Source organism: Podarcis raffonei, chromosome 13, assembly GCF_027172205.1.
Source record: "Podarcis raffonei isolate rPodRaf1 chromosome 13, rPodRaf1.pri, whole genome shotgun sequence".
Taxonomy (NCBI): Eukaryota; Metazoa; Chordata; class Lepidosauria; order Squamata; family Lacertidae; genus Podarcis; species Podarcis raffonei.
This window is the reverse complement of record NC_070614.1, coordinates 27,324,995-27,340,186: the sequence shown is the minus strand read 5'-3', so window position 1 is coordinate 27,340,186 and position 15,192 is coordinate 27,324,995. Positions and strand designations below refer to the sequence as shown.

The window sequence follows — 15,192 nt, the reverse complement described above, 5'->3', positions numbered from 1 at the left end:
AAAAAGCCGCCTTTAAATGTTGGCGCTAGAAATGTCTTCCGAGGCTTGTGATAACTGCATGTGTCCGAAAGCTCATGAAGCCGTGCAAACTTTTATTCAGTTGTCTCCTTTTTATATATAAAATTTTTATTTGATTTTTAAAAAACATAAACATACGACAAAAAATAAAACCCAAAGATCAAGATTACTCTGAATCTCCTGACTTCACCACCAATCCCTTCCATGGGTCCTAATGATAATATTTACAGCTGCATATCAATACTGTCCCAAGTTTTATCCTTCCAAATTATCCATACTTTCCGTTAGTTTACAAGTGTGGTTGAAATCCTGCTAATGTTTTAACCTGCTTACAATGTTCTCGTAAATAGATTGTAAACTTTTCCCATTCTTTTTTAAAGTTCTTGCCCTCTTGATTTCTAAGCTTCCCAGTTAATTTTGCCATTTTTGCATAGTCCATCAACTTGGTTTGCCATTCTTCTCTGGTCAGGGTTATTTCCATCTCTGGGCTAGTAGCATCCGTGCGGCTGTTGTCGCATACAACAAACTTTTATTCACCTGCCCGTCTCCTTCATTCTGCTCTACTGAACATTATTATGCCTGTTACAGTTTTTAACAAGATTGCTTTTAGTTCTCCACACTTTGTATTTATCGGTCGTTTCAATCAGTTAAAAAATGCAAAAGTGAAAAAGAAATTAAAATTGCCTAAATGTTTGCAAGTAGCGAGCTGTATTCTGTTCTGGCACCCGTTGTTTCTCCTTAACAAGTGAAGTGGTATTTCTTAAATGGTTGTGTGATACAACTTGGTGTTTCCTTTTCCAGGTGTACAATACGGGATGAACGCGGCTGCCCCGTGGATCAGAAACCTAGGTATTAGATTTTGGCTCATTTTCATTTATATCCCATGTGTCTTCCGTTGGAAGTCAAGATGTTATGCAAGCCTATACAAAGTATAAAGTGTATTGTGTTACTGAAATATACGAAAAAATAATAAAAAATTGTCCAGTAGCACCTTAGAGACCAACGAAGTTTGTTCTTGGTATAAGCTTTCGTGTGCACGAACACTTCTTCAGATACCTGTGTGTTACTGAAGTTACTGAACATGGAAGATTTCTGGGCACAACCTAAGTACAAAGGCCATGCTAAGAGCCATGAATATGTGTGATTAGGGAATTCAATATTCTGAGAAACCTCAGTTTTCAATTACAAAAAATGTGGTTTTTGAAAGGATGTTTTCCTTTCCCCGTGACGGCACAAATAATCCTGCAGTGTACTCTGATGAGCTGAAAGTGCTACAGAAAAAGCAAATGGCCACAAATTTGGAAAGATTCGCTGGAGAGATAGAGATTATTCAGTAAAAACCAATAAACTTGTGGCACCCTAAAGACTGACACATTTATTATGCCATATGCTTTTGAGGGCCAGAATCCACTTCATCAGATGTGTGAAGTCTCAAATTGGCAGACAAATATACATGGTTGTGTGGGGGAGAAGAGTGAGGTCAGAGGGAAACAAAATGCAGTGATAATTTCGTAAAAGTGAAATAATTTTCAGTCCATCTGGTGAATTCATGGCTGATCTGAGACATGAACCACAGTGTTTGTGCTCACAGCCTGTGCTCTTTATCACTAACATGCATCAGCTCCAAAAGATCTAGGAGATAAATCCTTTGAACGCATTATTAAAAAACAAATTCTAGCTCCTCATTATTAAAAGAATCTCAGAGTAGGTTACAATCACAGTACATCAGAACCTCGTGCAACAGAAAAAGCAGCAGGAACCACCGCGCTTTGAAACTATGATTATTAAGCAGTATATCAGTCGGTGGGTGTTTTTGCTTTATTTGTTTTAGTTACCGTATTTTTTGCTCTATAAGACTCACTTTTTCACTCCTAAAAAGTAAGGGGAAATGTGTGTGCGTCTTATGGAGCGAATGCAGGCTGCGCAGCTATCCCAGAAGCCAGGACAGCAAGAGGGATTGCTGCTTTCACTGCGCAGCGATCCCTCTTGCTGTTCTGGCTTCTGAGATGCAGAATATTTTTTTTCTTGTTTTCGTCCTCCAAAAACTAGGTGCGTCTTGTGGTCTGGTGCGTCTTATAGAGCGAAAAATAAGGTATTTATTAAAATGCCAAACCAAGCACAGAACAAAATTCATCGCAGAAAACAGGCATGAAATGTCTAAGCCAAGACAAAGAGGGGGGGCTACAGACATCACCAATACATTCCAGACTTTTGGTATAATAAGAATTATAACTAGTCTGTAAAAAATAAAAACACCAGTAACATGGATAGCCCTTGTTTTCCAGGGGGCTGAGCTGCACTTCCAGCAAACTTGAGTTTGTGGAGCTCTACCTGTATTCCTCTATCATCCACAGCCGTTTATAGGCCAAGGGGGGCTAGTGGAAGGAGGAGATTGGTTATGTTATGCATTGTTAACATAAACAATAAGATCACACCAAACTGGAAGAAATCTGTCCTTACTTTTTTGACCTCTAGAGGCTCGCAGTTTATATTTCAGTTTCTCTGGTAGGGCTGATTCTCACACCTTCGTGTGCCTGTGAAAAAATATGCGCTCCAGCTTGTTCCCACCACATTGGGTTATTGTGGCTGTGGCAATACGGAGAATCCATTGTTGTTGAAATCTAAATAAAAACCACGAGGGATGAAAATTCACCATAACATCAGGAGAGACTGCTGACTTTCCTTGAGTATCCATGGTTCACTCAAAGGCCTGAGGAATTGAGCAGGTCTCTAATTGGCAGTTGAAACTCCCTAAAAAGTTTCTCTCATCCTCCTCACTTTCTCTGCTTGGTTAAGCCCTGCCTGGCGCAGCTTCTCTGCCTGCCTGCCCATTCGCATCCCCTGAAAGTTGCAGGCGAAGTTGGCTACCCTGCTTCAGGCTCCCCCCCTTTTCTCTCTGTCCTCTTCCAGCCAGGCTACGTCCATTACAGCTGGGGTGGTGGGTGCTGCGCTCGTCCTGGTTCTCTTGTCCATCATCATCATTTGCATCAAGCGTCGGAAGCAGCAAGAGCGGAAGCACACTCTGCGGCGTCTCCTGCAAGAGACAGAGGTAGGGTTTGGCGGCCGTAACCTCTTTCCCCCTGAGGTGGGGTTGTGAGGAGAGCCTGTAACAGAGCTCATGGGAGATTTGGCATGGCGCTTCTGAATTTTAGCAGCCTTTTTAGAAGCGCTGCTTTATTTCCCCATGTGGGGAATTGCCTCCCTGTACGTTCCATGCTCAATGGAACCTCCATGTACAGGGGCAGTATATCTCTGAATTTGAAATGTTGCCAGATGTTTCATGAGAAGGCCTTCATCTTCATGCTCTGCTTCTGAACTTCTGTGGACAGCTGACAGAAAGCCAGATAAGACAACTGCTTCCCTGTTATGCATGTATAAAAAGACCTAAATGTATAAATAGTCCAAAAGGGAACTCCCCGCTGAATAATAATAATAATAATAACAATTTATTATTTATACCCCGCCCATCTGGCTGGGTTTCCCCAGCCACTCTCGGTGGGTTCCAACAGAATATTAAAATATTCAAATACAATAATCTATTAAACATTAAAAGCTTCCTTAAACAGGGCTGCCTTCAGATGTCTTCTAAAAGTCTGGTAGTTGTTTTTCTCTGGTGGGAGGGTGTTCCACAGGGCGGGTGCCACTACCGAGAAGGCCCTCTACCTGGTTCCCTGTAACTTGGCTTCTTGCAGCGAGAATAATCTTCACAGGAAGTCCCCAGCACTGTTTTGTTCTCATTCTTCTCAGTGTCCCCCCAAATAATTTTATTACATGCTTGTACGTGAGACTGACTAGGGTGCAGTGGAACCATAGAGTTGGAAGGGACCTCAAAGCTCCTCTAGTTCATCCTCTACTGATGTTGGAAATCCACTGCTACATTACCCCTAGTAGGTGGCCATAAACCTCTACTTAAATCCGCCCCCCCCCTCTGCACCCCTCCTCACTTTCTTTGACGCTGTTAGTTGGTGGAGCCATTGACACCCAGCGGAGCCCTGCCGAACCAGGCACAGATGCGTATTCTCAAGGAGACGGAACTGAAAAAAGTCAAGGTGTTGGGGTCAGGCGCTTTTGGAACGGTGTACAAGGTGAGGAGCGCTGGATTAGATTTGTTGTGTGGGCAGATGGCGCGGGAAAGCCCTTGGCTGGGAACCCAACAGCTTGAGGACCTTTGGAAACCTTTTCAGAGACTCGCTTTGAACTACCAAGCCTTGAATCCTGTTCCTCGTTCACTCAGGATCCAAGTGTCTCCTGTCAACGAAATGTTCCTGTTCCAGGTGGTGATCACATCTTCCCAGCAGCCATTAAGTTGGTACTGGGGAGGAAATGTGATTCCTTTGTCAGCTAGCAGGGCCACTGCAATTTAACTTATGAGTTCTGTCTGGGCTGCTGCTGTGTGCGAGTGCCTCTGGCACACCACGAAGTCCCGCGTGAAGAGAGGCACGGCAATCTGCGTTGCCACACTAGGCCACATCTTTCACTTGGGAGTTTTAGCGCAGTGTTTCTGAAATGTCTAGTGGCACTCTCCTTCCCATATTCCTGTAATCATCATCATCATCTTAAAAAACAAAACCCGATGCATTGATTCATCTTGCTCTCTTTCTCTTAACCATCCATGCAGGGAATTTGGATTCCAGATGGCGAGAGTGTGAAGATCCCAGTGGCCATCAAAGTCTTGCGGGAAAACACCTCGCCCAAAGCCAACAAGGAGATTTTGGATGTGAGTGAGGAAGGCGCAGTGACCCCTCTTAATCCGGGTTTGAATTTGCAGCCCAGTGGCTAAAGCTGAACCAGGGACAAGCACCCTGAGGCTCAAGATTTTAACTGAGAATAATTACACTGTTTCCTGATGCACCACTTGTACTGTAAACCTAAATGACTGCACAAGAAAGTGGGGGGAAATCCATCCAAGCAGCTCAGCGAGGCAAGGCACTATGACTAAAAGAACAAAAACCATTGAGGTGGTGCAACGGGAATAAAACGATAACAGCACTTTGAATAAGAATGAAACAGTGTCTGTGTGTGCCTGTGTGTACACACACACACAGGCACACACATTAATAATGATGACCAGCCCAAACCTTGCCTCCTCTGAAGATTTTACCACCTCCAACCATAAATCTTGAGGGTGGCCCAGCAACATTTCCTTGCATGTATGCTAGCTCCCTTGCAAGGCAGAGTGACGATCGCACAGCTTCTTGTTGAAAGGATCAAGTTGCGTACGGCCAATGGCAATAAAACACACATGGAAGCCGTAAAGCTCAGTCAAGCATTGTTTACTTGAACAGCAACACCAGTCTTGATGGTAGAAGACTTACTTGCAACTTTACTACAATGCAGATAGTAAGGCACATTTCAGTTGTACATGCTGCCTGCACTCAGCTCAGCAGTCTCTCCTATGTAAGGAATCACACATGTCCACAGATAAGTGCTCCACCGCTATTTATAGCTGCTGTAGACTAGGCAATCTTGCACCTCAATGCTTCCGAGAAACTTCGAGAATCTTCTCACAGTTTCTGGAAACGGACAGCGCTTTCTCACTTGCTCTAACATCCTCTTGGTACCTCCTCCGGCCCACCTAATTGAAAAGCAGCCTAAGTGCCATAGCTGCAGTTGCTGTTCTAACTGCATAGCACATGAGCATCAAGTTGAAGATAAATTGATAGCTACCAGTTTACTGCATTGGGTCAACAGGTTCAAAAGATCCCAGCAGAACAAAGCAAAACCAAGAGAAACAGAGGAGAATATGCAGTGCCTTCCAAAGTTGTAGTTCAAGAGCATCTGGAGGGCCACAGATTCTTCATTCTTGTTTGTATGAAGATCACAGGCTACCCCTGATATTGTCTTAGTGTGCCAGATGCCAGTGTAGAATCCATGGGACTTATTGTCCAGAACAGAGATGGGGAACTTGTGGCCCTCCAGATGTTGTTGGACTGCAACTCTCATCAGCCAGAGGGGCAGGGATGGTGGGACTTGGAGTCAAAACAACACCTGGAGGGCGCCATGTTTGCCAACTCTGCAATAGAGAGATACTGTCAAAAATGGTGTAGGAGGGGTGGGGCAGTAATATGATGGAGAATAAGGCTTAAAAGCAAAAATTGTGGGCCTCTCCTTTAAAGCACTGCAGCCAGACCTTTATATCAGTTTGGAGCTGAGAAATAGGCCTCTAATAAAATAACTCCACCCTTCCTATATGCTCAGGATTTCCCTGGGTTAAAGTGTCACCGAAATCCCTCCAGTTGACTTAATTGTCACGCATGACACATAAGCACATCTCATCTCAGCTTCTTCTCAAAGCCAAGCCAAGTATGTTGTGGTTCCTCCATTTGCTGTGCTTCCTGACGGATCTTTTCTGCCTCTTACTGGGTGCAATGTGCCCTCCACCAATTCTCCTCATTATCCTGGGAATGCCACAGACTCAAAACGGTCTATAAACACTTTTTGTCAGCCAAAGTTACAAGCAACTTACACGGCATCGGGCTTCCCTGTTGTCGTCACCCATGTTTTGTTTGCCATGGCTGAATTCAGCAATTCCTGGGGTCTGGTGGGAGTGGATTAACAACCCCTCCTGGAGGTCTTCCCTCTAACCTGGGTTAGCAAACTCACACTGCTCCCTCACCCCCAGAGGGATAGAAATCTCCCCTTGAAGTCTGGCCCATGTGAGTTCTTCTCCCTGATCTCCATCACTATTTCTCTTCTGAAAGGAGACCTCTAACACCCCCCTTTCCTCCCCAGGAGGCTTATGTCATGGCCGGGGTGGGCAGCCCTTACGTATCGCGGCTGCTGGGAATCTGCCTCACCTCCACAGTGCAGCTGGTTACTCAGCTCATGCCCTACGGCTGCCTGCTGGACTACGTGAGGGAGAACAAGGACCGCATTGGATCCCAGGACCTCCTCAACTGGTGTGTGCAGATAGCAAAGGTAGGCGGAGCTTCAGTGCCGGGGGCGGGGCTTCATGGTGATTGTCCGCCTGCATGCGACTGCATAGCCAGTTGTATTCTGCCCCTTTCAGGACCCACCTCCTCTCTTCACCCACATTCAGTTTTCTTTGCTTTATCCTCCCCCATCTTTCACCTCTTTAAAGGTGGTGGGGGGGATAGAATCACAAACCGACAATCAAAGAAGAAAATAGGGTCACGACGGAGGTCGTAACTGAAGAGAGCTGCATTGTGAGGGATCGTGGCTGGTGATGGTGACGGGCTCATTACAGAACAGACTTCCCTGTGTTTATATGAACCACCCCAAAGGGAGGACTTCAGCAGATGACACTTGTCCCACCACTGCGGTATTAAAATGGAAGACTGGGTGACGTAACTTGCTGAAATTCTTCCTCCTTCACAAATACAAGTGCCCCGCTGAATCGAATACTCTTTGGAGGAAATGCAGAATATGTGCATCCAGTCTCTCTCTTGCATTTTAAATTTGCAACAAGTTCCTAGTCCTTAATGAGTTCAGCCCCCTGATCCCAGCTTTTAACAAACCACTTATATTTAGGCTTATTGCCTGCAAATCCATCCACACACGTAACCCCACTGCCACTCCCAAAGCATTGACATTTGCAGAGATGTGAAGTGTATAATCCAACATAACTTAATGGTAGAATGTGTGCTCTGCTTGCAAAAGATCCTTGCTTCAATCCCTGGTGTCTCCAGTTAGAGGAATGACAGCAGGACTGAGTATAACTTCTGTCTGAGATATTAGAAAGCTGTTCTCGCATAGTACTGAGCCAGAGGGAACGATTGCCTGGTTTAGTATAAAGCAGCTTTGTATTTTCAAGCATATTTTTTGTTTTGTAAGCTGCTGAAAAGGAATAAACCAGTTGAATCAGGCATGGAGGATGGGAGAGCACTGCAGGAACCCTCCTTTCCCTTCTCCAAGCAAGTTTAGCAAGTTTGTATCGATGCCACAGAAATTAGAAATTAATGTTAATTATTTTCTCCACTTCTGCAGTTGAGACTGAGGGTGCATGGCATCTGTTATTGCACCTATGTGTTTTTAAGAGCTCTAGAAACAGTTCCCCTTGGCTCAACTTTAAGGGGATAGTTACCAGCATTTCTTCATTCTCTCTCAGGGTATGAACTACCTGGAGGATGTCCGTCTGGTCCACCGGGACTTAGCCGCCCGGAACGTCCTGGTGAAGAGCCCAAACCATGTGAAGATCACAGATTTTGGTTTGGCTCGGCTGCTGGACATCGATGAGACAGAATATCATGCCGATGGAGGGAAGGTTGGTCAGAGAACACAATTATGGAGCAAGTCCAGGGCGCACCTCCCTTTAAGACTGAGTAGCACCCTAAAGGTTGATCAGAATTGTTCAGAAATGGGTGCAGTTACAGATCATTTGAGTAGTAGGAGAAGTGCACTGACACTGTTGGTTTTGTCTCCTCCGGGCAAATTTATTTATTTATTACATTTCTATCCCGCCTTTCCTCCAAGGAGCTCAAGGTGGTGTATGTGGTTCTTTCCTCCTGTCCATTTTTATCCTCACAACAACCCTGTGAGGTAGGTCAGGCTGAGAGTGATCGACTGGCCTAAGGACACCCAGTGAGCTGGATGGATGAGTGAGGATTTGCACCCTGGTCTCCCAGCACTCTAACCACTAGGCAGTAAATAGGAAAGTTCCTTATACCAACTCAAGACAGTTGGCCCATGTAGCTTGGTGTTGTCTACACCAGAGGTAACCAATGTGTCACCCTCCAGATGATATTGGACAAAGACTCATCATCTCTTGCTGGTTGGGGTTGATGAGACCTGACAGTGCTTTTTTTCTGGGGGGTACGCATACCCCTAAACATTTTGTGAATCTAAATTTGGCCTCATTGAGGAGCAGTATTTCAATATGAGTAGGAAAATGAGAGTACCTCTAAACATTTTATTTAAGAAAAAAGCACTGGGACCTGAACAACATTTGGAGGGGGCACCATGTTGGCTAACCCCAGTCTACATGAACAGGCAATGACTCTCGTGGTTTTCAGGGTGGTCTTGCCCGGTCCTGCTGGGAGGTGGCAGGGATTAAGGTTTTGCATGTAAAGCAGAAGCTGTACCACTGTATCAGGCCTGCTTCCTATAAACAACAGCAGAGGTAGTGAGCCTGTGTCTGAGCTGCAACACTTCGAAGTGCATGCGAGGGCCCACGTGATCAAATAATTCTGCAGGCAAAACATTTCTCTCTCTCTCTCTCTCTCTCTCTCTCTCTCTCTCTCTCTCTCTCAAATAAGCCTGTTGGAGAAAAGGTCTGTGGCTTACTTCTTAGCTTGGCATGCTTGCTTTCTATATACAGTGGTACCTCAGGTTACATACGCTTCAGGTTACATACGCTTCAGGTTACAGACTCTGCTAACCCAGAAATAGTGCTTCAGGTTAAGAACTTTGCTTCAGAATGAGAACAGAAATCGTGCTCCGGCGGCGCGGCGGCAGTGGGAGGCCCCATTAGCTAAAGTGTTGCTTCAGGTTAAGAACAGTTTCAGGTTAAGTACGGACCTCCGGAACGAATTAAGTACTTAACCTGAGGTACCACTGTACAGGGAGAGTGTTTTCTGTGAAGGAGGATTCCATCCTGTGTCCCTAGGCTTGCCCTCTTGTGGTGGTACGGCCCAGGCGCAGATTGACTAGCTCCCTAAGAACTAGGCCCATAAGCCTGTTCTCCTGCCCCACACAAACACACACACAGCTGCTGCTGCTGCTGCTTGGAACCAACCCACAAGAGGGATGGTTTGATGCCACAGTGGTAAACTTTGTGCCATTTGCCTTGCCCAGGTACCTATCAAATGGATGGCCCTGGAGTCCATCTTGCGCAGGCGTTTCACACACCAAAGCGACGTGTGGAGCTATGGTAAGTGGGGGCTTGTGGGGACCCTCCTGTTCGTTCCTGCAGTTAGACGTCGGCTGGCACTTGACGGGACCCCCTTGCCTGTCTCTCCAGGTGTGACTGTGTGGGAGCTGATGACTTTTGGAGCCAAGCCGTATGATGGAATCCCAGCCCGAGAGATCCCTGACCTGCTGGAGAAAGGAGAGAGGTTACCACAGCCTCCCATCTGCACCATTGATGTCTACATGATCATGGTGAAATGTAAGAAGCTAGAGGTCTTGCATGAAAGGAAAAAGGGTTGCAATGAAATACAGGGGCAAGGGGGGCAAGGCCCTTGGTTACTGTAGCCTTTGTTGTCGCTGGCACCCCATAGCCCTTAAAGCAGCCTTTCTCAACCTTTGGGTCCCCAGATGTTGTTGAACTACAACTCCCATCACCCCTAGCTAGCAAGGCCAGATGGGCGTTGTAGTCCAACAACATCCGGGGACCCAAAGGTTGAGAACCGCTGCCTTAAAGGGAAGTGGGGTGCCAGCAAGTTGAGCTATACCTTTTTCTTGGAGGATCTTTATGGTGCCTCCTAAGAAGGCCTACATCTTTGAACTTGTATTTTCTGGAGTTTGAACCTTTTGGCTAAACGTTTGTATTCAGAGCTTAAAAGTTCATTTTACAAAGGAGCTGTTTCCAGTTCCAATTTGTCCCTTGACAAAATGAACTAGTTCAGTTTGTCTTCAGTAGCCGGTTCAATTCAACTTCACCCAATGGATCCTCGGCACGTTTGTTTTTCAGCATTCATAATGTTACAGGCTGCTATGCCAAAGTATAAAATACACTTAAGAAAATACCAAAACACACAGGTCAAATGTGAATGGTTTAATTTATTTCCCCCAACAATTGTGGTGTTTAATCTTAAAGGCCCAAAGCGTCCAAAGAGTAAAGAAAAGCACACATATAAGATAATGAAGATGAACTAGAAATCATTCAGAGTGCTAGCCCCAAATGAACTTAATTCATATTCAGTTTACCTGTCAATTATGGGAGCTACCTTCAGGGATAGCTTAGGTAATTTTTAAGTAATTCAGCGAACTTGATTAAACCGAACTAATTCATTCCAAGTGCTGGCTGTGCTTGCCACACAGGTTGGATGATCGACTCAGAATGCAGGCCCAAGTTCCGAGAACTGGTCACTGAATTCACGCGAATGGCCAGGGATCCGCAGCGTTTCGTGGTCATCCAGGTGAGCCAGGAGTGGTGGTAGGGAAAGACTCTTTCATCCTGCCAAGACCTAGGCTGTGTTCAAAGGGGATCTTTCTCCACTGTCTTAAATTAGCTTTCATGAAATATTTTCTTGTGTTACAAAATGGACAAATAAGCAGAGAAAAGTTCAATTGGGGGAAGAGGGAGGGAGGGAGAAAAATGGGGGGGGGGCGTTGTTATTTCATTCTATTGCCTAGTGTTAGCATCATGTGGATAGATCCTTTGTGTGTGTGTGTGTGTGTGTGTGTGTGTACACACACACACACACACTCCTTTGCTTGTCCCCGTGCTAGTTTTAAGTTTGTTGGTTAGCTTTTCTAATAGGGGATTTTCCTTCGTTATGCATCTTGTTCAGCTGCAGGTAAGTGGAGGGGGGAAGGAATAAACACAAGAACATAAAACGCCCCTTGCCGGAACAGACCAAACCTATCTAGTCCACCCTCCTGCCTCAAAAACAGTGTTCAACTAGATACCTCCAGGAAGCCCACAAACATGAAGGGAACAGCCCTTCCTTGTTGATTGTGCTGGCAGCTGGTGTAATCTACTGCTAGGAGAAGCAAGGCATTGCCAAAAGCGATGGGTGATGCTGATGGTGTCTGTGATTGCTGAGCCTGATAGCTGCTGCTGCTGCTGCTACAGTCATTGGGAGGCTTCTGAACACATACTGTCTGACTCCTGTTTTAACTGGGCCTGGGTGGATTAGAGTCTCTTCCATGCCTGGGATCAGATTGATCTGGGGGAGGGAATTTTACTCCCAAACCAGCTTAACAAATGGCTGTTTATGTATGGCGTTCTTTGCCTCCTTGTAGCATAATGGTGTGGTTCACTTGTTTGAGTTAGAGTTAGAATGATGGAATTGTAGAGTTGAAAAGGACTATGAGGATCATCTGGTCCAGCCTCCTGCAATGGTGGGATCTTTTGTCTATTGTGGGGCTTGAATCCACAACCCTGACAATTAACAGTGTCATGCTTTACTGACTGAGGTGTCCACTAACCTACTGTACAAGGTTGTTGTAAGAATTATGGAGAAGATGCTATGTGGACTACTTTGATGAACTCTAAGCCCACTGCAGGAGCAGTGGAATTTCAAAGCCACAAATATTTATTGCTGTCTATTAGAACATGCATGCACATTAATATTTCTGGTTGTTCCTCCTTGGCAGAATGATGATAAAATGGGTCTTGCCAGCCCCATAGACAGCACTTTCTACCGCACTTTGCTAGAGGAAGAAGACATGCAAGATCTGGTGGATGCTGAAGAGTACTTGGTACCCCACCAGGGCTTTTTCAATGGCGAGGCATCTGCAGACTATCGCTCTAGGATCCCCTCAACCAGGGTAAGCATGTGGCTGTTAACAGTTTATGGTGATAATATACAAAGCCAGTTTGTATCCTGCTCAGGCTGGACTTCCCAGTGGACATGCCCTTCTCTCCTGTAAAGCGCATGTGCTGGAAACTCATGTGTGGAATATTTCAATAAGTTTGCAAAAGAGAGAGGTGGTGACTAGCCCATAGCCTACAGGCTGTATACACAGTGGGTGGCGCTGTGGTCTAAACCACTGAGCCTCTTGGGCTTGCCGATCAGAAGGTTGGCGGTTCGAATACCTGCGACGGGGTGAGCTCCCTTTTCTCTGTCCCAGCTCCTGCCAACCTAGCAGTTCAAAAGCACACCAGTGCAAGTAGATAAATAGGTACCGCTGTGGTGGGAAGGTAAATGACGTTTTTGTGCGCTCTGGTTTTCGTCACGGTGTTCCATTGTGCCAGAAGCAGTTTAGTCATGCTGGCCACATGACCCGGAAAGCTGTCTGTGGACAAACACTGGCTCCCTTTGTCTGAAAGTGAGATGAGCACTGCAACCCCATCTTCGCCTTTGACTGGACTTAACCATCCAGGGGTCCTTTACCTTTTACCTTATACCCCCCCCCCCCAGCAAGACCACCTAGCTTTTTTGGAGGGGTGGCAAAATCAGAGGGCTTGTGAACCCTGAGTGTGGCAGTTCAGCCAAGAAAGATTAGCCACCCCAACCCCAGAATTTCAAATCTCCTTCCCTGCTGGCCAGGGCTGCAAAATGGTCCCTAAGCCTGAACTCTCAGCTTACACTTACCCTTGGCGATCAGGTTTCTACTTGGCACGTGTTCTTCACAGGCAATGCTGAAGCGCACACCTGTTTTTTACCCTTTCCAGAGTACCACAGAGACTCCAATGGATGAGGATGAACCCGAGCAAACAGCTCAGTACCCCTATTTGGGCCCACCTCTCTTGGAAGAGCCAGGAGCTGTCATTCCTGACTTGCTCGAAGGGGACTATACAGGAAGCACTCTGCAGCGCTACTGCGAAGATCCCACTGGTGCCTCGATTAATGAAAACGAGAGCCCAGAAGCTAAGAACTACAATTCACCCGTGCCCTGCAGTATGGTTCCAGGTATGTGCCTTGTTTGTAATGTATGTACTTGCAAAAATTTCAATTGGGGAGTCTTGAAAAGTGTTTTGGTGTGGGTTTTGTTTTGTTTCAAAAACAAGCTACTAGCCCCTGTGGCTGTGGATTGCCAGTAGCAAGTGTGGCGTCTTATTTGAGGACTCAAAATGCCATGTTTGCTGTTAGTTTGGGTGGAAGGTTGGTGGAAGTCACTGCGTCCTGGTTTCAGCCATTTGTTTTGCATTTTTCTTATCCCTGCAGAGTATGTGAATCAGCCAGAAAACAGCCTTCCATCCAGCAAAGGCCTTCGACCTCCAGGATCCACCCTAGAAAAACCAAAGGGTCACTTGGGCAAGAATGGGCTCATCAAGGAACCAAAGAACGCCTTCCATAACAGCAGCAGCTTCAGCAACGTGGTGGAAAACCCAGAGTACCTGACGCCCTGCAACCTCCCTCTGACCGGCCCTTTGCCTCAGGCCTTTGACAATCTATATTACTGGAACCAGGAGACTCCCAAGAGCAACCCAGCAGAATTCTTTGCCGGCTCTGCCGCTCCTGCCACCAACAGCTTTGCCACTACGCCGACGGCAGAGAACCTGGAGTACCTAGGCCTAGCCGAGTCGGTTTCTCGCCCCAAGGACTTTGCGTGAGGACCCCTGTCACCACTGAAACCTATTTTTGATATTTAGGCAGCTCAGGACACAAACGAATGAACTATTAATGCATGCAAGATGAGCGGGATTCACTAAGGCCTTAGCACAGCCCTCTTGAGGCCTAGTAGGCCGCTCCTTCTCGTCCTGGCAGTTGGGCGAAAGCACTTTGTTTGTGACAATCTCCTGTCATGCAGTTCGGGCAACCCAGCCCAACTGTCATTTGACATACAGCAGGAATGTACAACAGGTCGATTGTTGGGGTGCTCCTGATCGATCCCCCCAAAAAACTCAACAACTCTGGTGCATCCTCCTCCCCAAAAAAGCTCAAAAACTGTGGGCAGTCCTCTCCCCGAAAAGCTCAACAGCTCTTGGCAATGACAGTGGGTAGATCACTGCCAGTTTTTTTATACTGGGAGTAGATCGCAGTCTCTTGGGAGTTGGACGTGCCTGACATACAGGAAAAAAGGGCTGCTCTTCTGCCCCCTCCTCCTCTCCCTTCAAATACAAGACAAAGAGGGTCAGACCACTGACTGGGCTAAAGAACTAAGAGGTGGAACGATACCTTTTTTTTTTTAAGGTACATTTTCAAAAAAACAAAAACTTAAGGGTTCTGACATGGGGTGGGGAAGGGAGAACCATGAGATCGTGTGTTGTAAAAAATGAGGGCAACGCATGGGTGTCGCATAAAAACGGTGGTGTGTTTTCTGTGTTGGTCATTTAATGACAGTGGTAAAAAGGGAATGTGCCTCCTTGGCCTTAGGATCGGGGCCAGGGGCACCTGCGTCCTTAGAACAGAGTAAACTGGGGAGGGGGAATTGTGATGTTCCTTAAACACAACATCTTGGTGGGGCCTGGGGAGGAAGAAGAAAACAATGTTGCCTAGTGGCGAGAGCCTCCTTCCCACCCCTTTGCCCTCTCAAGAAGATTCCAGAAGAAGCAGGTGAGGAACTCAGACCAACTTCATTTCTTGGCTTGGACAGCTTGGCAAACTTTCCCATTGTAAACTTGAGAACAGTTGAGCATCTTAATTAAGAGAGAGAATAATT

General features: G+C 46.2%; 1 protein-coding gene across 2 annotated transcripts in view; it reads left to right on the top strand.

The window, feature by feature from the left end:
• ERBB2 (erb-b2 receptor tyrosine kinase 2) overlaps positions 1 to 14,851 on the top strand; it is a 128,659-nt gene extending 113,808 nt beyond the window's left edge. For both annotated transcript variants that reach the window (XM_053363080.1, XM_053363079.1), the window contains exons 16-27: positions 820 to 867; positions 2,929 to 3,067; positions 3,981 to 4,103; positions 4,637 to 4,735; positions 6,751 to 6,936; positions 8,087 to 8,242; positions 9,772 to 9,847; positions 9,938 to 10,084; positions 10,960 to 11,057; positions 12,241 to 12,414; positions 13,262 to 13,499; positions 13,755 to 14,851. In XM_053363080.1, the coding sequence (XP_053219055.1) occupies positions 820 to 867; positions 2,929 to 3,067; positions 3,981 to 4,103; positions 4,637 to 4,735; positions 6,751 to 6,936; positions 8,087 to 8,242; positions 9,772 to 9,847; positions 9,938 to 10,084; positions 10,960 to 11,057; positions 12,241 to 12,414; positions 13,262 to 13,499; positions 13,755 to 14,143 (1,873 nt within the window). In that variant the 3' untranslated portion in view covers positions 14,144 to 14,851. The remainder of the gene's footprint in view (positions 1 to 819; positions 868 to 2,928; positions 3,068 to 3,980; positions 4,104 to 4,636; positions 4,736 to 6,750; positions 6,937 to 8,086; positions 8,243 to 9,771; positions 9,848 to 9,937; positions 10,085 to 10,959; positions 11,058 to 12,240; positions 12,415 to 13,261; positions 13,500 to 13,754) is intronic.
• Positions 14,852 to 15,192: the final 341 nt, after the last annotated feature.